Raw genomic sequence first — 23620 nt, forward strand, 5'->3', positions numbered from 1 at the left:
TGTACACACACACAGGTATACAGATACAACCATCACAACATTGTGGTAGTGGTACAGTAGTAATAAAGGTACAGTAGACTCTCGCTATTCCGACTCTCTGAAGTACGGCCTGAAATGTGGCCAACTCGCTACTCTGTATACCTGCTGCCCCAAACTAGTAATTTTATACATAATTATACATTTTGGGTATGGTTTAGCAGAAAAACTGTGTGTGGGGGGAGTGGTTGGGGTGTACAATGAGAGGTAGGAAGCGGGATGCTCATGAACACTACAATGAAAGTTATAAAAAGGTAAACCGTTTTGTGAGCAAACACAGCTGTGGGATTACATTGTAATAGAGAGGAAATGATTCATTTATTATCCTCGAGACAAAACCGCAAAATTAGTCATTAATATTCGAGGTAGGTTGATTTTAAGCCGCGGCTATTTTCTGAAATGCAAACTACCGCGCTCTTCTGGCCAAGTTGCACTGTCCCAAGGGTGGCCGGATTAACGAGAGTCTACTGTACATGTATTAATTATACAGTATTCACCGAGTGTATACATGTACATGCTAAACTCACATCTGCCTTGCTGTTGGCCAGTTCCAATTCTCTCACCAGCTCAGCCATGACACCTGGGTCCATGATTTGAGACCTCTCGAGCAGCTTCTCCTCCAACTCCCTCAGCAGGTCATCCTCTAGACCTCGAATGGTCTCACTCAGGGGAACATCAATAAGTTGCTGCCAGGTGGAGAATACTCGACATACAATAGTGACGTGCATGTACAGTCAACTACTGAAAATCTGGCGATGAAATTTAACGGTATTCTCCCACTTTGAGATAAAGGTCAGCTTAAAGTTGGACTGTAGTTAGGTATTAAATAGGCATCTGCTATCAGGGTTGTTGCAATAACTATTATAAAGAGATAGTAGCGTACGTGTAATCACACAGTACACCATCAGATCGGCTATTCAGAGCATAGATCATACAGTATATACATGATCAATTGCTAAATGCTCTGAAATGCAGCTCACTAGCAAAAAAAAGTAATGCTTAGCAAATACCGTATAGCGGGTATATTTCGAGGGTATAAATGTTCGCGGATGGACCTCTACAAAGGATTTCGCGGATTTTATTTTCGTGGTCTGAGTTCCAGCCTTTTGGCGCATGCGCACATCAACATGCAGCTGTACCTACACACCGTTAGCCTCGAATCCATAATACTGAACACGCCTACTATTATAAATTTTCGTGGTACAGGCTCAATCCGCGAAAACTGCGAACATTTATACCCTCGAAATATACACGCTATACGGTAGTAGATCTATTTTGATTAAAGGACACTAAACACTGCACATGTGTATCTCTCACCTCTGTGGGTGGTATAGGAACGAGGGAGGCCCTCTGATACTGTCTAGAGGACTGGACTTCTTCTCACTGCCAATCTAGAAAACACAATACACATTTGGTAAAGATCTACCGTAATCGTTCTCATTATAGAACCAGTAAAAAATTTTTATTATTCTAGAAACAATGTACCAAAAAAAATGAAAGAGGGCGTCCTAACCGAGGCTGGTTCTATGATTGGAATGCTTATGGTACTCCCAAACAACATTGACCACAATTGATCCAACAAAATTAAAATTCCTCACAATTTACCACAACCACAGACAAGTACTATCTATGTATCAGATTATTTTACACCACAACTGTCAAAGATAAAAATCACAAATGAACCTAAGTCATTTTGAAACATACCTTGTAACTCCCCCCCCCCCTGTACGAGTTATATGTTTGTGTTAAGCACACTTAACAGTGTACTCTAAAAGCTACATTTTGATAGTAAAAACTTGGGTATGATGTAAACACTACTGACGTTTTGGCAGGATTAGTGGAACATATATTTATGGTCCATTCCCCCCTTAAGCCGTGGTTATTTTAAACCACTTCGCTATTCTGGCCAAGCTTCACTGTGCCGGATTAACAAGAGTCTACTGTACATGTATTAACGAGTGCTGCAAGCTGCGCTGTGCTAATGCCTCTCGTCATGTTTCGCTTTCTCTCAAACTATGAGAGTGTTAGAGAGGTGAAGAGGTAATTACATAATGTATTACTGTTGACAGAATTGAATTACAAATAGAATAGGAGAGGAGCTGAATGGAAACAGAAGCCTATCTGATGGCTTGATGAATAATCAATCTTCAAAGATAGAGGTAACTGCATGTTATTTATATAACCTGTAGCCAAACAGTGGGAGCAAACCTTTGTCAAAGGCACAATCTGTACAGAATAGTAATAGAGAATTTGGATCATGAGGCTTATTTAAACACAACAGCAATACTGTTGTTACATGCATCTATTGTTACCAGACTTGTGTACTCTATTGTTATCTATTCTATAATCATTGTTGTGCTTGTGGCTTCTTACCAGAATCCCAAGAGAAAAAGTAGATCAGGATCTGGATTATCTCACACGTGGGGATGAGCGCGCATGCGCATTAAATCTGCAAGAATAATGGGTGTCTGCAAAGAGAACAAATGGCTACAATACTATAGCTATATAGCTGCTTTAAACAACAGATCTTTTCTGGCTCTTAGCGAACAAAAACCAAGCACTTTAGTGCAAGGCTAACGAATAGTGTGAACAGATGATTCTGAAGAGACTGTAACAGCCTTCAATGTGAGTCAAACTAGCCATATCTCGAGAAAGAAGCCTTAGTTTGCTAATCCACGAATAAAATCCAAGAAAACGTGGCTAAAAGCCTATAGAAGCTGTTAGTTTTTGTCGTATTGCAACCGTTGAGCAGTTACAGCTGGAATACACAGACACACACACACACAGTCAGCTTTAGCGTATCCCTCATACGGCTGCGCCTCAGTCGAGGCATAATAAATTATTATACAGTATTTACCGAGTGCAAACATGTACATGCTAAACTCACATCTGCCTTGCTGTTAGCCAGTTCCAATTCTCTCACCAGCTCAGCTATGACACCCGGGTCCATGACCTCTCGAGCAGCTTCTCCTCCAACTCCCTCAGCAGGTTATCCTCTAGACATTGAATGGTCTCACTCTTCTCCTCAACCTGACAGGGGAACATCAATAAGTTACTGCCAGGTGGAGAATACTCGACATACAACAGTGACATGCATGTACAGTCAGCTCTCTCAACTCTGGCAATCAATACTGCTCAAAGACATTCTTAAAGTGATTGAGCTCACCTTTGGTAGCGCTGACTTATCACAGCTGTTGGTCCAATTCTCCAGAACTCTGAGCTTCCCCTCGAGGTGCAACTGCAAGTGACAGAAGAGAAAATAGCTCCAATAATATTATACAATAATTAGTAGTATAGACACTGAAAGAGCAGATTACCAGGGACATAATTATTGCAGTGCTTATAATTATAGCTGCTCAAAGTGGTCATAAAGCTTCAACAGAAAAACCAACCTGTATATTAAAATAGATGCATGTACCCTGGGAGCAATGCAGACGTCAATCAGTCAAGTATTTATTCACAGCTGTAGGCACACACTTGCCCAACCCACTCACCAGAGAGGACACCCTGATAGTGCCATCACTGTGTTCCTCATCTCTAACCTTGCTTTCAATGGTCAGCTTGTGTTATCTAAATCGAGGTATGAGAAAAACGCTCCAATGTAAACAGTAGTACTTCAGAAACAGACATACAGGTTGGTGTCCTATATTGCAGTGCCTGTAATTATAGCTAGTACAAGGGTGTTCAGTCATGCAAAGTAGACTACCTTACCATAACAACCAATCGTGATCCTAAACATCTTCATACATACAAAATTCAGTCCATAATAAAAGAGAGAAAGTATCGAGCGTATATATCGTTACCTTGCATCAGATGTATTCTCGATATTGTACAACACATGTAACATTACACCCTGTCTGAACAACTTATGGCATAAAATGTTTCTGCCTCGAGGTAAGTAGCGGCTTCGGGTACTCGGATTGTTTGGTTAAAAAGCAAGAAGTTACGTCACTTTCCGAATACATTTGACGGAAGGTAATGGTACGTTGAATACTCCCTCTCTTTTATTATGGACTCTTGCTATTAGCGGCCTCTCAAAACTGGTAAGAAACTTAAGCAACTGTAATCACATGACGTACGTACATGTACCGACACCATTTTATGAAGGAGAGAGTATAATTATACAAAGCAGCACATTCAGCGTGGGATTAATATAAGGACTGTACATTTCCATGCAGTGCATACTGTACAATGTAACTATAGTAACTCACACGGTTCACTCTGATAACTTAATTTGATATGATCTTCATCAAAAAAGCAACGGGAAGTTTTACTTGATTGGCTACTGTATCAGCTTGTCCCAAAACTGCTCACCCGTGGCACCTGTTGCACTTACACGCTCTGACCAGCCAGGTCAACCAGGCTCTGAACACAGAGAAGGAGGTAAAATCATCATAATAACAATAACTTATATGTACATTTACACATACATAGTCTGTACGTGTAGATCAAATTAAAGCAAAATAGTTGACCTAGTGTGTTCACAGCTGTAGGCACACACTTGCCCAACCCCACTCACCAGAGAGGACACCCTGATAGTAGTGCCATCACTGAGTTCCTTATCTCTAACCCTGCTTTCAATGGTCAGTTTGAATATTGTGTGTGATCTGGAGTTGTGCTCGGTAGATCCAAATGTCCGGTTCTCTGAGCAGAAGAGATTATACACATTACCAGCACATCAGGTGCACAGGCAGCATGCATGTACATGTACACACAATGCTAAGTCTGAGAGGTCACACTAGGGCAGACCAACAGTGGCTGTAATAAAGAGGTGACATGCTAACACAGGTTGCATGAAACCAACCCTATGGAGACTGGGCCATTAACCTGGCTACAGGGTGATCACATTAGACAGACAGGCTCACAAAGGTGCACAAGTGATAGTGACTTACTCTCCCCGATCTCAATGAGACTAGTAAATATCTTGGGGAGGGAAATCGGCTCCTCAGACAACCCAACCAACTTATGAGTTAGCCTAAGCTAGCTTGCACTAATTTAAAGCCCTATTGATTTATTAGTCATAAAAGTGCAACAAAAGCTGTGCTGCCTAGCAGCAGCCATTGTGAACTTTGACCGCTTTGGAGATACATAATTATGGCAGAAAATGCAACTTCTGTTTCCTATAATTATTGGACCAAAGCTAATTCTCCAGAGGTGCACACTTAATACACGGCAATTGGAGAGTGCAAAAACTCAACTCTGCAGTTCTGGCACTGTAAGACCTCTAATTAAGGTGACCCTCCAAATATGCGACACTCTCGAGCTTAGGTAATTTTCTGACTTCTACGACAGCTACGTTGACAATTATGTTTTAATGTCGCGTCCTAAATGATGTAAATATAGCCACACCCTAGCATCGTTTTTGGAAAACACGTTCTAGAAATTGAGGCAAGTATAGACTGAGTAGAGCTATCCATAATCAGATACGACATCAGGTTTTTAACATAATTTTTCAACCTCCAAAAGAAGCGACATCTGGCTTCGTAATTATTAAAAAAAGTGTTGCTTTAATTAAAGGTCTTACGGTAATCATATTTCTTACTTGAAAACTTGAATACGTCGGGTTCATTACTGACAGGACAGCATTCTCAGCCTCAAACTGTGCAAATTAAAGAACAGAAAACATGATCCACGACCTTACAACATAACTTAAACCTGTAGATTTAATAACCAGACAATATTATTGATGAGCAAGACAATAATCTATGGCTAATCAATCGACTCACCCTCTTTCCATTGGGAGAATGCTGTAACACTTTAGCAATGCAATGGAGCTAAAAGCTAGCTAGCCAGGTTTCATCATAGATAAACTATGGTTTCACTCAAATGTCTTTGGTGGGTGTGGTAAATGTAAAAAGTGGGTGTATCTCAATCTTAGATATCTGAGATACACCCACTTTTTTTGCAAGTCATGCAAAAACAACAACACATTTCTGAGAGAGCTAGCTGCAAGGCACAGATTTATTTACTGGAGAATGGCCACTAAAGAGCAGAACCAAGGTATAAAGACTGTCATGTTTCCTATAAAGGACAAACCCAATGATTGCTAAAGCATAAAACCCTCATTGGTGATTGCTAACCTTGTGTGCTTGCTATCTATTTCAGAGCTCACTATTGATGATCTGAAGACAGAAATGAAACTGACTGATGAGCAGCTCAATACAGCAATAAAGGAACCAGATCTACCCGAGTTAGCAGCATGTTTCGACAATGTTCACAAAGGCTATCTTGAAAAATTGGAGCTCTCACCTGGAGAGCAAACTGACGTGAGGACTAGAGCATATGTAGATGGCACTCTGGCAGGAATGTTGCTGGCTTTGAAATTCTGGATTCTGACCAACGAACTAGACGCCACTTTCCAAGCTCTGCTACTCATCATACTCTCCCTGCTCAAAGAAGACGTTGCTGTTCGAGTGTGCAAGTACTTGTCTGACAAATGTGAGTCTGTCATGTGAGAGTGTGGTCATTGTGGTACCATACGTTGTGGGAGTGATTGCAACCAAATAAGGGACTCTTCAACTTAATTGCTATTATTACACATATTCTGTATTAACTATCACCAGGAATGGTACTCACCTATTGTTTTGTTTCCCCAGACTCCACCACCTCGTGTCCCCCCTCCCGAGAGAGGGTCCTGCTGAACCACAAGCTGTCCTCGTACAGGGACTACCTACAAAGTTGCTACAGAATACAAGTATCCACGTCAGCCACACAATGGCCTCCTGTCTCAACAAAGAAAATTTTTAAACTGGCCATGATTCAGAAGGAGGAAATACAGAGAGGAAGAATCAATGATGAATTTGTTAAACTAACAATTACGGGGAAAATTGATGACATTTTACTTTTAAAGACTCCTGTTAACTTGACTAACATTTTCTCTGAGATTGGGGATAGACGAAACTTTGTGTTGATTGAAGGAGCTCCCGGCTGTGGCAAGAGCACCCTTGCTCTACACATTTGTCAGGAGTGGGCAAAGGGGAAACTGTTCCAAGAGTTCGATATTGCAATCCTCGTGAGACTGAGAGATCCACTTGTCAGAGAAGCAAAAACAATTTCTGACATACTTCCCTGCATCGATACGGCCGTTGCTAATGAGACAGAGGCAGTAATAAAATCACTGTATGGAAAAGGTGTACTGTGGGTGCTGGACGGATGGGACGAGCTTCCTTCTGACCTCCCTAGGGATTTAATCATCAACAAACTAATCCGACTAGACATGTCACAAAAAGGAGCCCTACACGAATCAGCTGTGATTGTAACATCTCGACCGTCATCTTCGGCTGAGCTCCACCCACTAGTGTCGTCCAGGGTGGAGGTGTTGGGGTTCACTCCGCATCAACTAGAACAGTATTTTACCGAGTGTCTGAATGGTGACTCACAAGCTGTGCAGACTCTACTGGAGAGAATTCGAGAGAACCCAGTGGTAGAAGGTAGCTGCTACCTCCCCCTCAATGCTTCCATTGTCGTTAATTGCTTCCTTTCTGATAACCACTCACTCCCCACATCCAACCACGGGATATTCACATCACTTGTCCAAAGCTCTCTCAAGAGATACCTCCAGGAGAAGTTGGGGAAAACCACTCCAGTGGGAGACATCACATCCCCAGACTCACTGCCCTCGGAAATCAGAACAGAGACCGTACAAATGTGTCAACTTGCATATCATGGGATTGAAAAAAACAAAGCGACATTTACTGACGGTGATTTGGCCGCTCTTCACATTACGAAGGAGATTTCAAACGTTGGATTATTGCAAACTGTTCCCAGCATCATTAGCGATGGTCATCTGGTGTACTACTGCTTTCTCCACCTGTCTATTCAAGAGCTACTAGCAGCAATCCACATCTCTCTCATGCCTCCCAAGCAACAAATTTCTGTATTCCAGAAGCTCTTCGGGAATCCTCGATTCAGTGCAGTCTTCCAGTTTTATGCTGGTATCACCAAACTGAGTACTAGTAGACCAATCCTCAGTTTGCTACCTCGATTCTTGTGTCCAGTTCCAGCCACTGTTTTTGATCTAGTCAGAAAGGTTGTCAAAACTGAGAAAGAGAAGTATGGTGAGCGGCCCCTTTTGTTGTCCCTCATCAATTGTTTGTACGAAGCTGAAGACTCGCGACTGTGTGTGTTTGTGGCTAATCTTCTTAAACACAATCTAGATCTTAATCACACCACAATGAATCCTATTGACTGCCTCTCTGTTGGATATTTCGTATCAGCTTGTTCCAACACCAGTAATGGATTCACACTTATCCTCAGAAATTGCTCTATTGGTGACCAAGGCTGCAAATTTCTGGCCCGAGGACTCTCCAAGTGTCCCAACTCTAATAATGATATTCCTACAGAAGGGATACACATCGCTGAGATTATCGAGAACACTATTTCAATATCTGAATTGAATTTGTTTAATAATGCCATTGGCAACAGTGGACTTAGCACACTCTGTGAGGCCTTGTCAACTAACACATCATTAAAGAGCCTGGACCTGGGAAATTGCTCACTAACAATATCAGACGACAATGGAACTGCCCTCTATCAACTTCTGAATACAAACAATTCCCTCGAATGTCTTAATTTGTCTAATAACACAGTGACTAGCTGTCGTCACATTGCTGCTGGACTTGCAGTCAATAAGACTCTGACAACATTGGACTTGGCTTACTGTGAACTGACTGATCAGAGTATCGAGGAGCTATCAACTGGACTGATCAACAAGATTAAAGCACTGTGCATTAATGGTAATGCCTCAATAACAGAAGATGGAATGAAGACGCTTGCCAGACATCTAACCACCCACTGCTCTGAACTGACATGGTTGTGGATACCCGACCACCTAATATCCTGTAGCAAGACAGTATTCAGGGACACTCACAAAGAGAGGAAGAGAAATGGACTACCCGAGATTGATGTGTGTTAATTGTTGTTTACCCGAGATTAATTATGTTTATTAATTGATTGATTATTAATTGTGTATTCATTAGATTATTAATTTATAATTAATTGATTATTATTAATAATTAATGTTTAGTTATAATTATATTATGATTATTGTTGTTATTAATTAATTAATAAATGTTAATTAATTTGTTGTGTTATGCATCTAATCTCTATCATTGGTCAATATAATTATAGCACATGTACAGATGGTGACGAGTGAATTCAATGCTTCCTACTGACACGGAGAGCATGTCATGCACTAGCTGTATGTATGTAACTGAATACACAATTGTAATAATGCTATAATCTCCACCTAGCCAGCCTCCTTCACAGGCTTTCAAGAGAAGTGCGGCATGGGCCGGGATCGAGGCTAATCTCGACATGATCTACTTTTGACAATAATTATATTACTAGGGCAATTTACAAAACAGTTAGTGCACAGAAGACTAGAAATATGTCGGCACATTACATAACAATTACCTAAAAACAAATCAGTTGGAATTGGTCAATATAGCACAGTAATAATGATGGTTTAAATTCAATGCTCCCTACAGTGTCACAGAGAGCACATGCACTGTACGTATAAAACTGTCAATGAATGTAGTGGAAATCCAATTTAACGCTCTGTCGATTTTTGTTTATGAGGAAGATGAGCAGATTAACGTTTACTTTGGCCCTTTCAAACATCTTCATGATTGCCAGGCCCTCGTATTGCAGCTGAAGGAGGTCCTGTGTGGGGAGAAGAGAGGGCAGTGAAACACTTCAACTGGTATAAGACAAAGAATGCATGTATTTGTAAGACAAATGAATACATGTACTTACATACACAGTACAAGCATACCAACACTATACCTGACACAAGGCAGTAAACTTCTTAAACACTTTACGTACCTACCAAATTAATTCTACCTGTACACACACCCTCACCTGGAGGACCAGCTCCACCTTCTCTATCTGCTTGACGTGATCTCAAACACAATACTTTCGAACCTGAACCTGGGCGAGTAAGAAATAATGTTCACATAATTATAGCATAACGTTGCACATAAGATCAAGGCCGTAAGCAAGCGGTCAGGCTGGTCAGGTTTTGGCCTAATCACTTTTTGCAGCTCTGTAGGTAATGGTCGTAAATATTGTGAGTGATAATGCGCATGCATGCTGTTTTGGTGAGGAAAAGTGATGACCTTTTCTGAGGTAAAAATTCACCACTGTACAAAAGTTCCAATAGCAGAAAAGCAGCTGACCTTTAATTGCAAGTTGGCCTGACCACTTTAAAGTTGCTTGCTACGCCCCTGCATGAAGATTGGGGCATAAAAATAAGTCAATAGCCTCACACTGGAGGAATTGTTAAAGTCTAGATTAGTAGTATAGTCTGAGCTTCAGTCAAACAGTGGACAAAGTACGTACCAGAGCAATTAATGGCACATGTGATGATGATCATGTTGTTTAATAGAAGTATGCTAGTATAACGGCTACTCAAGTATACGGAGACTCACAGAGTGGGTGGAGCATATCTCCATGAACGCTGATGTATGGATGATTGGCTTGGTCACGTCAGAGTACTTGTCGATACTCAGCTTTCTGTCCGGGGGGTCCACTGTCGATGCTCGCAAGAACTCTCTGTGGGGGGTACAAAGAGTGTATGTATATTCATACCCTCTGCATGGCAACCAAAATAGCTAATGTGCAATTTAGATCGGTAGAAACACACATGGCATCATCACATGACCATCATTCGTATATACACACTTTCAACTATTTGACTACAAATTCAGTTTTGGTTATCACATTTCTTATACCTAAACTTCTTGAAGGCGTCCGAGTGTACGGGTTCATTACTGACAGGGCAGCACTCTCAGCCTCAAACTGTGCAAAGGAACAGGAAAAACACGATAAACTCTTAAACCAACAGATATAACCAGACAATAATCATGGAAAGTTAATAATTTTCTGCTGATTTGGCGTTTTTTACCTATCTATAGTCCAGTACTAATTTGATGTACATAGATGCAGTGCATAATGTAGGCCATAATCTGTACAGGTTACTGTACCACTTTCATCACCTGTTGTTTGTAGCACTCGAGTATACACCATCGGCACACTGCTCTGCTCCAACTCCTTACAGCGATCCAGTGCCTTCTTGAGCTCTTCCTCCATCACAAGTCTCTCTTGCACAGCAGACTGGGTAATAGATTGCATGGTGGTCATGTACACACACAGGTATACAGATACAACCATCACAACATCGTGGTAGTGGTACAGTAGTTATATAATTGCAGGTACATGTATTAATGAAAGCACCGCGGGTGCTGATGCCTCGGTGGAGGTGCAAAGCTACATAACATAAAGCTACACACATTATCATGATGAATATTTTTGCATTTTTGCTGCATGCAAACTCAAATTGCATGGTGGTCGATCATGTACACACACACACACACACACAGGTAATACAACCACCATGTGGTAGTGGTACAGCTGTTTGCTCACTGCATTACCACAAAACAACAAAATACCATACAATGTTGCTATGCAAACAACATGTGGTCCTAAGCAATGATGGCTTCTAGCACTTGTATGTTAAATGGGTACTTTTTGAGGGTTACAAAAATGGCTAATCTGCGAGACCCTCAAAAATTACCCGCTATAAGGTGGCCATCAATATTATAGTAAATGCTCTCACGATCTACTCTTAGTGGTATAATTTTTATATGGAAACTAACATACAAATGAAAGCACCGCGGGTGCTGATGCCTCGGTGGAGATGCCAAAGCTACATAACATAAAGCTACTAAAGTCTAATAGCTTCTATACACATGACATGATGAACAATTAATTTTGCTGTATGCAAACTCAAGGAGTGGGTAATGATCGACCATGATTGTTGTTAAAAACGATCGATGCCAAAAGTTCAAGTCTAAAATTAATGGCTGCATTAGCAGAGCCTTGCAGCTCTCTTCTCACTCTTGCAGCTACCAATAGCTAGCGTTCTAGTGCAGAGCTAACTACTAAGTAGAGTAGCAACACTCGGTAAACAAGTTTGGCTACGTGCTCTTCTGAAAAGGCTGCAATGGCATTCCAAGTAAGCAAAACTAGGCATAACTCGAGAACGAAGCATTATTTTGCAAATCCACGAATTAAAATCCAAGTAAACATGACTAGAAGCCTATAGAAACTCTTACTTGCACTTGATTCATCCTTGAGCAGCTGTAGCAGTCTACACAGACAGACAGACAGACAGACACACACACACACAGACACACAAACACACTACCGTATACCTCGCTTGCGCATGCGCACCGAGGCATAATTATGGTGAGGATCTGAAATGGAGAATGGGCGGGGACTAGCTTGCATATACCAGCAGATATGATATACATGTAGCTACTAACCGTCCACTGAATGTATGGAAAGCAGTGTGAAGGCTGAAGAAACTGTTAGTACGAAGTACTGCAAAGGACATCAAACAGTGCATGTACATAGTGGGACCATATAGGCAGTGCATGTACATAGTGGGACCATAAGCAGTGCATGTACATAGTGGGACCATAAGCAGTGCATGTACATAGTGGGACCATAGGCAGTGCATGTACATAGTGGGACCATAGGCAGTGCATGTACATAGTGGGACCATAGGCAGTGCATGTACATAGTGGGACCATAGGCAGTGCATGTACATAGTGGGACCATAGGCAGTGCATGTACATAGTGGGACCATAGGCAGTGCATGTACACAGTGGGACCATAGGCAGTGCATGTACACAGTGGGACCATAGGCAGTGCATGTACATAGTGGGACCATAGGCAGTGCGTGTACATAGTGGGGCCATAGGCAGTGCATGTATATAGTGGGGCCATAGGCAGTGCTTGTACATAGTGGGACCATAGGCAGTGCATGTACATAGTGGGGCCATAGGCAGTGCATGTACATAGTGGGACCATAGGCAGTGCATGTACATAGTGGGACCATAGGCAGTGCGTGTACATAGTGGGGCCATAGGCAGTGCATGTATATAGTGGGGCCATAGGCAGTGCTTGTACATAGTGGGACCATAGGCAGTGCAGCAGTGCATGTACATAGTGGGACCATAGGCAGTGCATGTACATAGTGGGACCATAGGCAGTGCGTGTACATAGTGGGGCCATAGGCAGTGCATGTACATAGTGGGACCATAGGCAGTGCATGTACATAGTGGGGCCATAAGCAGTGCATGTATATAGTGGGGCCATAGGCAGTGCTTGTACATAGTGGGACCATAGGCAGTGCATGTACATAGTGGGACCGTAGGCAGTGCGTGTACATAGTGGGACCATAGGCAGTGCATGTACATAGTGGGACCATAGGCAGTGCATGTACATAGTGGGGCCATAGGCAGTGCTTGTACATAGTGGGACCATAGGCAGTGCATGTACATAGTGGGGCCATAAGCAGTGCATGTATATAGTGGGGCCATAGGCAGTGCTTGTACATAGTGGGACCATAGGCAGTGCATGTACATAGTGGGACCGTAGGCAGTGCATGTACATAGTGGGACCATAGGCAGTGCATGTACATAGTGGGGCCATAGGCAGTGCATGTATATAGTGGGGCCATAGGCAGTGCTTGTACATAGTGGGACCATAGGCAGTGCATGTACATAGTGGGACCGTAGGCAGTGCGTGTACATAGTGGGGCCATAAGCAGTGCATGTACATAGTGGGACCATATAGGCAGTGCATGTACATAGTGGGACCATATAGGCAGTGCATGTACATAGTGGGACCATATAGGCAGTGCATGTACATAGTGGGGCCATAGGCAGTGCATGTACATAGTGGGATCATAAGCAGTGCTTGTACATAGTGGGACCATAGGCAGTGCATGTACATAGTGGGACCATATAGGCAGTGCATGTACATAGTGGGGCCATAGGCAGTGCATGTACATACTGGGACCATAGGCAGTGCATGTACATAGTGGGACCATAAGCAGTGCATGTACATAGTGGGACCGTAAGCAGTGCATGTACATAGTGGGACCGTAGGCAGTGCATGTACATAGTGGGACCATAGGCAGTGCATGTACACAGTGGGGCCATAGGCAGTGCATGTACATAGTGGGACCGTAGGCAGTGCATGTACATAGTGGGGCCATAGGCAGTGCATGTACATAGTGGGACCATAGGCAGTGCATGTACATAGTGGGGCCATAAGCAGTGCATGTACATAGTGGGACCATAAGCAGTGAGTGTACATAGTGGGACAATAGGCAGTGCATGTACATAGTGGGACCATAAGCAGTGCATGTACATAGTGGGACCATAGGCAGTGCATGTACATAGTGGGACCATAAGCTCTGTACACACACTAGACGTCAATTTGAGAACCTTTTCTACTTTGCTTAAAAAAATGTTTTTTCAGGTGAGTTGAAGGTGTACAATGCAGTAAGGAACTAGACTGAATAGTTTTAAGCACAAAACCTCCAAATTGCACCTTAGACAATCATTCCGCCAAATTTTTCCGGTGGCTGCCCCCCGAACCCCCCCAAATGTTCAACAGCGTACGGCCGTCGTCATTTCCCCCCTTAGCTAAAAATCCTGCTTGAAACCCTGACAATAGTGAGTATTTGTGACATACCGTATAAGTAGAGGTTGTATGGTGAAAATGTTCGTATATTTCGTACTGTAGAGCATCATACACTGTACGAAAAATAAAACTACAAAACTATTCCACAGCAATAGGCTCAACGTGGCTGTATGAATATTTAAAATACGAAATATTTCCAGTCCTACAGTATTATAAACTCTTGAACCACAACTTTGGTAAACATAATAATTATTATTTCTTACCTAAACTTCTTGAAGGCATGAGTGAGTGTTCGGGTTCATTACTGACAGGGTATCATTCTCAGTCTCAACTCACATCAACCTCCAGCATGGGGTGGGTCGATCACAGTGACATAACACACACAAACTGTGCAAAGGAACAGGAAAACATGATAAACCGGCATTACGGTAACTTAAACCAACAGATGATAACTCACTAATAATAACGAGTGTTGCAAACTGCGATGTGCTAATGCATGCCTCTCACTTATAGTTTCGATTAGGGGGGGAGGGGCTAAATGAGGCTCTTTATACTGCTAATCACAGGGGCCCCTCTTTCCGTATTCCCCCAAAACCTAATCGCAGTCACGTGACCCCTAACCTCTAGCATGAGATATATGAATGGGCACGTACATGTAACATCTACTTAACCGGTACCTCGCAAATATGACACAACAAATCTACTGCAACCTGTAAGATTAGTCTGATATACATATACCACAGAAACAGTGTGCTTGCGTACATGCTAATTTAAAACTGCTCACATCTGCCTTGCTGTTGGCCAGTTCCAATTCTCACTCCAGCCATGACACCCGGGTCCATGATTTGAGATCTCTTGAGCAGCTTCTCCTCCATGTCTAGATGACTGCACTTCTTCTTACTACCACTCTAGAAGGTAAAAAGGAAAACAAAATAATGCATTTGGTAAAGATCTACTCCCATGCAAACAACATTGTAATTAGTATTGAGAGCAAATACATGTGATGATCATTACCAAATTGACGGGTAAAGGGTCAACAAAGCAAAGTAATTATGATTTTTATAAAAACATTCCTCTCAACTCCTGCCATTCAGGAACCTCATGAACCTGGTAGGTATCCTCAACCCTCAATACTGTCCCCCACACATGTACAAGACATACTCACTAGGGTGTCATACAGGATTTTGAAATAGAGGGGTAATAAGAAAAGTGACTAGAGCTAAAAAAAGGTCAACTGTTAGCAAGAGAGTTCATAATAGACCTTTATCATGAACTCTTGCTGTTAGTATGTAAAATTGCCAGCTATGAACTCCGACTAGTACCTAAATGTAAATTTTAGGGGAGGGAGGATTGGAGCTAGAGGGGGATATCCCCCTTCCCCCATGTATGACACCCTGCTCACCCTTTAGAAGACTGCCCCCCCCCCCATACACACACACTCACCCTTTTAGAAGAATGTCCCACCATAGCCTTCGGAGCTGTCTCCCTCCTCTTAGCAATCACTCCATCGATGTGCGTCGTCTTGAGTACCTCATTTCGACTAATCTTGGACGCTAGATACAGCACACCCGCCACTGTAGCATGTAGCACCACTCTGTGATGTGCCTCAAGGCCTTTCTCCTTCCACAGCAAGCTCTTGCAGCTGGTGTAGGAAGACCAGTATATCTGAGAGCCCTTGATGAGAGAATTCCAGTGTCAGGAGAAAGACGAGTTGGTAGAAAGCGAGTGTGTTAGCAGGGCTAGTGCAGAGAGCTTTGGCCAGTTCCAGGAGATTGGTGAAGAGAGAGTTGACTGTTTTAGAGAGGAATCCTTTCGAAACCACACCCAGTGAGAGCCCGACAGCCTCCAGACTCACCCAATCACTGCACAAGGGGAGGGTATAAATACACGTACATGTAGCTGTATGCACTGCACATGATTGTATACATAGTGAAAGCTAAGACAAAAGCTCATATGGACCTGTGTAACTAATAAATAAAATATAGTACGCCTCAAATGCACACTGAACATAGCAAGGTGCACACACACACACACACACACACACACACACACACCCACGCACGTGTTGAGAGGAATCTTGTCCTTGTTGGCATGGTGATCTACGAGACGATGCCAGAGTGGGGCCACATCCAACTGTGTGCTGGGCTCTCGTATGAGGAGCAATTGGACGAGGGAGGCAAACAGTTGCCCTGGGAACGCCGTCTCTAGCACTGATGCGTGACAGGTGTCAGCCACCGCCCTCAAACACTTGACCAGGGAGGTAGTCAACATGGGGCTGCATAATAAAGGAGAGAATACAATTATGGAAGCTTAAACACTTAGTAATGCACGCAGTCTATTGTGCATGGTCACATAATTATAAGCAGATCATCCTCTATAATATAGTCTACTAAAGGTTACTGCTATAAACAGGATTCACGAAGGCACCAGAATCAGAGAACACGTACATGTACAAACAGTGTTTATGACAGGAAACTAAACACATACATGTACACAAATAGCTAAATGAAGCAACAGCTTTAAAATACAATTCTCACCTGTTTTGAGTGTCCTAAGCTGCCAGAGGATGTACAGGCAGTCCAGTGGTGGCTCCGCTATCAAGACCCCCTGAGGCCACGGGTACATAAGAGTTGATGAGCCCCAGTATATCTGGCTTGTGATAGTCGGAAAGGACTCCTGCAAACTCCCCCACAGTGATAGTGATGGATTGCTGAAAGGTCAGAGAGGACGTGAGGTCGGAGGGGCCATCTGAAACAGTTTCTATGGAGATACGGAGGTGGCGGACCAGTGTATGGAATATATCCAGTACAGACGGCCCTGCATGAGTGGACACAAGCTAAGTAATGTAAATACATTATGCAGATTTAAAGCGTGGAATTAAACCGTGTCAAAACATACATGTACACGTGCAGTCATGCAAAAACTTTAATAACAGTTATGAAAGCATCTACGTATGAAGAATAAATGCGTATAGCCTTCTTTAGAAAATGGCCCAAAAATAGTGTTGAAACCATACAAGTACTTTACCATGGAGACTCACCTAGAGAGCTGTCTGCTGCCACGGTAACACACTTAGAGAGTGTGCCGAGGATCCCTTGTTTGGTCTCCCAGGACTCCTTCACCTTGGCATCCAGGTGGTCCACCAGCGACTGGACGGCCTTGTACTGATCCTGTCTCTGTGGGGGTACGTGTACAGTGGATAATGTACACTGGGGGGCTGTGGGGGGATAAGATAATGTAGACTGGGGGGTACATGTCTACACTGTAAGTGGACACTAGAGGGAACAATTGAAATGCTTGAATAAACAATCCTGTTCAGAAAGTGATGGAGTATGTTGGACCTGAAAGCTATCAATGTTACACAACAGAACAAAGCAGAGAGCAACAGAATACTTTTGACAGTCTGTTATGGACAGTCAAGTCAGAATTTTACAGTCGACCGTACACGACCATAAGTATCAAGCATGGTGCACTAATAATAATACACTATGGTGAGAACCGTTTCCAAGTTGGCCACCAGTATATACGTGTACCTGCATGGCTTCCACGACGATGACGTACACACCAGCTGTGAATTCCTTGTCTGATATCCATAGTTTGTTTACGTCAAAGTGTCTACAAGGGAAGCAATGGAGTGTTACACACAGGAAATGAGACAATGGTTGTCATGGTACTAGACCTGCTGAGACAACATTGCACAATAAGAAGTGCAGCGAGAACAGTAACTCGAGTCACCCTGTATTACAATACGTACGTACACTGTATACATATACATTAGGGAAACCACCTTGCCTACAAGTAGCACCTACGCACACGAGGCATTGACTGACTTACTGCAGTATTGGCTTGAGGACACTATCGATGTGAGAGAGTCCGGCAAAAGTGATGAGCTCAGTGAGACTGAGCTCAGTGAGACTATCCTGAGAGTACCCTCCCAGACTGTCCCCCTCCTCCACAACAGGCTGGATCTCACCAGACTCTCTGTCAGAGTGGGAGGGGGGTTACTATGGGCACACACGGCATACTCATACACATTGCCTAAGGCCACCAATGGGTAATGGTGCGTGTACGTCGCTCATTGAAGCTACAGTATGTATGATTGTGTATTAGCCAGTGCTCCAGGAGCAGCAACTTGTAGATACTATTAATGTTATTACATAATTATAGTATACCTTGACTGGGCGACACTGTGACTGTGCATATTGAAGAGGAAGGGCGGCACTATCTTGTTCATGTGATCAAGGTCCCAAATGTTCATCTGGAGGTTGTCTTGCCGACCAATCTTCTTTATTACTCCCCTCAGCCGTTGCAACCCAGCCATCTGCGTCCTGTGTGAGATGTAGTGGGGAGGGGTGGAGTTGGTGATATAAGCAATGTGATCACAAGTAATGCATGTGGCAGAGCACCCTAAGCGCGGTACAGTTAAAATATGACACCTAACACTTCGAACTGTGGCCACTCAAACTCATTTCATTTCAAAACAGTGAATGTGCTCATACTCGTGATATTTGTCGGCGTCGTCGACATTCTTGGTGAGGCTAAGAGAGGCAAAGCGGTGGATGAGGAAGTCGTACTGTCTGTGGTAGGGGGTGTTCCCTTCCTCTCGCTCGGCAAATTTCACAAACTGTGTGTGTGGAGGAAGGGTCGTCAATGTGTTGTATACACAATACACTATTAACAAAATGAAAAGTATATGTACATGCAATCTAATCGTGAAGATACACGTTCACTCTCTGCACTCACTCACCCACCCACCCACCCACACACTCTACTCACACACCCACTCCCACACCCCCCTACTCACCGAATTGGTGGCCAGTTCTGTGTTGCTAGTTTCCAGCATATTATGCAGTATATCCAGGTAGCTATCCACAATCAACTGGAGCTTTCGTGAGTCACAGGCTGACAGCAGCTTCTCCGTCACTTGCAGAGCCACACTCACATGCCTGGGGGGAGGGAGGGGCATGAAAATGGTATTTTGTACCACGTTTGTGAGAAAGCCATTGGATACTATAGTTGTATCATAGATATAACATTTAAAGTTCCCAGCCAAATAAGATACATCATTTTCTGTTCCGGAGGTACGGGGATGGTCGATAAATTTCCCTAGCTATACATGACATGTCGACATTGTATACTGTACAGGTATGTCTCTGAAATAGTCGTCTAACCCGTTTCTCTCTCTTTTGCAGGCTCTGACGCAGTCTCAGAGCGAGGTACTCTCTAATATTGTCCAGATGGTCAGGGGAGGTTTGAACAAAGAAGAGCAGCTTGTCTATATTAGCAGACACAGGTGTGGGTGTTTGAGGGTCCTCTGGGAAGAGCCCATCAACCAGCCGTTTGTAGCGAGGTTTGGGGCAGCAGAAGCACGTCGCCATAGTTAGATCTAGTTCTGTGTCTTGATTGATTGTAGACCTAGCATTTATTTGTAAAACGTAGAGCAGAGGTTTTTATGTAGTATGTTGGCAACCCTGCGCTTTCTTCTGGGTTTCTCACCCGTATCGTTTGAGGTACCCCCGAACGAGTCGGGTAAGAACTCAGCTAGTTCGATAAATTCCCCTTTTTCCGATTTTTTAGATAGTTTGTCGGGAATGGGGATGGCATTCTGGCCTACATTGACCGTATATGGAATAATGCTTGGTATCGTCGGTAATGTGGGGAGGCTCATGCGGGTTTGAGTACGGGGGGCACTAGTGGATACGAGGGGAACATGTGCTAGTGAGGTACTTGACATACCTGCCGTTCCGGTGCTGACAACAGGGCCTGAGGTGGGACTCCGTGGGGTACCCGAGCCGGAAGCAGAGATGGTTGGGATCGAGGGTGGGACTGATGGTGAGACTGATGAGGGGCCGGCTGTGGGACAGTGTTGTTGGACTGCTGCCTGAATCCGCTGGTCCATTGCGGTGATGATCGTTGGTAACACCGCGCCGAAGGCTGCCTGGACAGAATTGGCAATCATGGTGTTGAGAGTTGTCGGAGTTGTCGTCGGGTTGGTGGAACTGATCGGCGGTGTTCCAGTTGAGGATGTGCTCCAGGAGGTAGTGGTCATCTTCTTATAGAGAATTACAGGATAGATCAGCAAGAGAAATCTTGAGAATTATAGGATAGACCCAGAAGAGAAGTTTTCTAATTCGTTTGTTCTTTCACTGACTGCCTGACCACGTGTTCCTTGCGCATGCCAGTACCGTGTTGGTTGCAATTGGTATTCTGAGAGAGCTAGCTGCAAGGCACAGATTTATTTGCTGGAATGGCCACTAAAGAGCAGAACCAAGGTATAAAGACTGTCATGTTTCCTATAAAGGATAAACCCAATGATTGCTAAAGCATAAAACCCTCATTGGTGATTGCTAACCTTGTGTGCTTGCTATCTATTTCAGAGCTCACAATTGACGATCTGAAGACAGAAATGAAACTGACTGATGAGCAGCTCAATACAGCAATACAAGAACCAGATCTACCCGAGTTAGCAGCATGTTTCGATAACACTGATGATTATCTTGAAAAGCTGGAGCTGTCAATGGAGCTGCCCTCTATCAACTTCTGAATACAAACAATTCCCTTGAATGTCTTAATTTGTCTGGTAACACATTGACTAACTGTCGTCACATTGCTGCTGGACTTGCAGCCAATAAGACTCTGAGAAGATTGGACTTGTAAACTGACTGATCAGAGTATCGAGGAGCTATCAACTGGACTGATCAACAAGATTGAAACACTGCACATTTATGATGGAACAGAAGATGGAATGAAGACGCTTGCCAGACATCTAACTGACACTATTGGTGATACCCGACCACCTAATTAATATTCTGTATCGAGACAGCATTCAGGGACGCTAACAAAGAGAGGAAGAGAAATGGACTGCCTGAGATTTAATGTGGTTGCATTCTTACCATGATTTTAATTATTTTTTGATAATCGATTTTATTTTCTGCCATAATTATATCACATTATAATAAATGACAATTTGAGAAAAGTAGCGAAGTACGTACTATAATAATATATAGTATATTATGTTGGAACATTAGGTCGTTAATAACGTGTCAATAGTACATGCAGATGATATAAATAATTCATGCACTGCTGTGAATAGTCAATGAATACATGCAATTTGCTAATGGCAAATCCAATTTAACGCTCTGTCGATTTTTGTTCATGAGGAAGATGAGCAGACTAACGTTCACTTTGGCCCTCCCAAACATCTTCATGATTGCCAGGTCCTCGTATTGCAGCTGAAGGAGGTCCTGTGTGGGGAGAAGAGAGGGCAGTGAAACACTTCAACTAGTATAAGACTAAGAATGCATGTATTTGTAAGACAAATGAATACATGTACTTACATACACCGTACAAGCATACCAACACTATACCTGACACAAGGCAGTAAACTTCTTAAACACTTTACGTACCTACCATCTACCTGTACACACACCCTCACCTGGAGGACCAGCTCCACCTTCTCTATCTGCCTGATGTGATCTCCAACACAACATTTCCGAACCTGAACCTGGACGAGTAAGAAATAATGTTTTCACATAATTATAGCATAACGTTGCACATAAGATCAAAGCTGTAGCAAGCGGTCAGGCTGGTCAGGTTTTGGCCTAACCACTTTTTGCAGCTGGGTAGGCAATGGTCGTAAATATTGTAAGTGATAATGCGCATGCTATTTTGGTGAGGAAAAGGGATGACCTTTTTCTTAGGTAAAAAATTCACCACTGTATAAAAGTTCCAATAGTAGAAAAGCAGCTGACCTTTAATTGCAAGTTGGCCTGACCACTTTAAAGTTGCTTGCTGCGCCCCTGCATGAAGATTGGGGCATAAAAATAAGTCAATAGCCTCACACTGGAGGAATTGTTAAGTCTAGATTAGTAGTAGAGTCTGAGCTTCAGTCAAACAGTGGACAAAGTACGTACCAGAGCAATTAATGGCACATGTGATGATTATCATGTTGTTTAATAGAAGTATGCTAGTATAACGGCTACTCTCACTCAAGTATACGGAGACTTACAGAGTGGGTGGGGCATATCTCCATGGACACTGATGTATGGATGATTGGCTTGGTCACGTCAGAGTACGCGTCGATACCCAGCTATCTGTCCGGGGGGTCCACAGTCGATGCTTGCAAGAAGAACCCTCTGTGGGGGGGAACAGTGAGAGTCATAATTATTATTATGATTCAGTTCCGGGAATAAATGTCATAGAAAGTCACTAATTGACTCACATTTTTTCCAGCCGAGGTAAATGGAGCACAGCTATAATAGGTTACGTCTCTGTGGGGCATGGAAAAATTGATTGACTGAAATTGTGTATCAGGTTTTAAGCAACTAATAAGGATTATCACTTATTGAGCGCACAATTCCCCGCCCACACACACCTGGTCAGTAGACAGCTGATTGCCTATCCACAACATTGAAGGATTTTATCGCAGCTATGTACTTCATTGTACAGCTGCAAGGGGAGTGACGTGTGATACAGTGTGATTCAATGAAAGTCAGTACAACACAGTTAGTGTATGTTTACCAAAGAGGTACATGAGATTGTTCTGACAAATCATTCTTGTACTCTCTAATACACTAACAGGGTTTCATCTAGGATAACAAGTTGGGGGGGGATTTGGGAGTGCGTAAGCGCAAGTGTTTGGCTATGCCCACTTAAAAAAAGTTGATTTAATACTAATGTGATGATGTCATTATTCTACAAGATTTGGGGGGGGGAAGAACCACCCCCCCTACTAGATGAAACCCTGACTAACTGATACAGTACCAAAGATGCAACCTTTTACATGGCAAAATTAAAAACGGCCATTGTCAAAGTAATGTAGACGCAATCGGCATCATGTATAAATTGTGTATTTGGCCTAAGCCATATTCAGTACATACTATATAGCAGGTCATTTTCGTAGGTTATAACATTCAAAACAAAAAACGTCTACACACAGTAAGTGCAGTAGTAGTAGATCTAAGAGGTAGTCTAATGCTCAAGAATGATGGAACATCTTATATACATATAGTAGTCATCTGCAGAATTGTGTAGAGGAGATGTTTCACCATCTTTGAGCATTAGTTTACCTCTTAGATCTACTACT

At 43.0% G+C, this 23620-nt stretch overlaps 3 protein-coding genes and 2 long non-coding RNA genes across 5 annotated transcripts in view; 3 read left to right on the forward strand and 2 right to left on the reverse strand.

Moving 5' to 3' along the window:
• The window catches only part of LOC135339146 (NACHT, LRR and PYD domains-containing protein 5-like), a 98801-nt gene that overhangs the window by 22599 nt on the left and 52582 nt on the right, over nucleotides 1-23620 (forward strand). The window lies entirely within an intron of this gene.
• LOC135339134 (NACHT, LRR and PYD domains-containing protein 12-like) overlaps nucleotides 1-23620 on the forward strand; it is a 59701-nt gene that overhangs the window by 6217 nt on the left and 29864 nt on the right. The window lies entirely within an intron of this gene.
• Nucleotides 4580-5895, reverse strand: LOC135339217 (uncharacterized). Its single transcript, XR_010395923.1, has 3 exons — nucleotides 5763-5895; nucleotides 5579-5635; nucleotides 4580-4680 (listed from the first exon to the last, which is right to left on the reverse strand). It is a non-coding gene; the product is annotated as an uncharacterized LOC135339217 (long non-coding RNA).
• On the forward strand, nucleotides 6639-9029 carry LOC135339162 (NACHT, LRR and PYD domains-containing protein 5-like). Its single transcript, XM_064535307.1, has one exon. The coding sequence runs from the start codon at nucleotides 6791-6793 to the stop codon at nucleotides 8948-8950; it is 2160 nt and encodes a 719-aa protein (XP_064391377.1). The 5' UTR covers nucleotides 6639-6790; the 3' UTR covers nucleotides 8951-9029.
• LOC135339238 (uncharacterized) lies at nucleotides 21476-22671 on the reverse strand. Its single transcript, XR_010395948.1, has 3 exons — nucleotides 22544-22671; nucleotides 21971-22334; nucleotides 21476-21779 (listed from the first exon to the last, which is right to left on the reverse strand). It is a non-coding gene; the product is annotated as an uncharacterized LOC135339238 (long non-coding RNA).

This window comes from Halichondria panicea, chromosome 7, assembly GCF_963675165.1.
Source record: "Halichondria panicea chromosome 7, odHalPani1.1, whole genome shotgun sequence".
Taxonomy (NCBI): domain Eukaryota; kingdom Metazoa; phylum Porifera; class Demospongiae; order Suberitida; family Halichondriidae; genus Halichondria; species Halichondria panicea.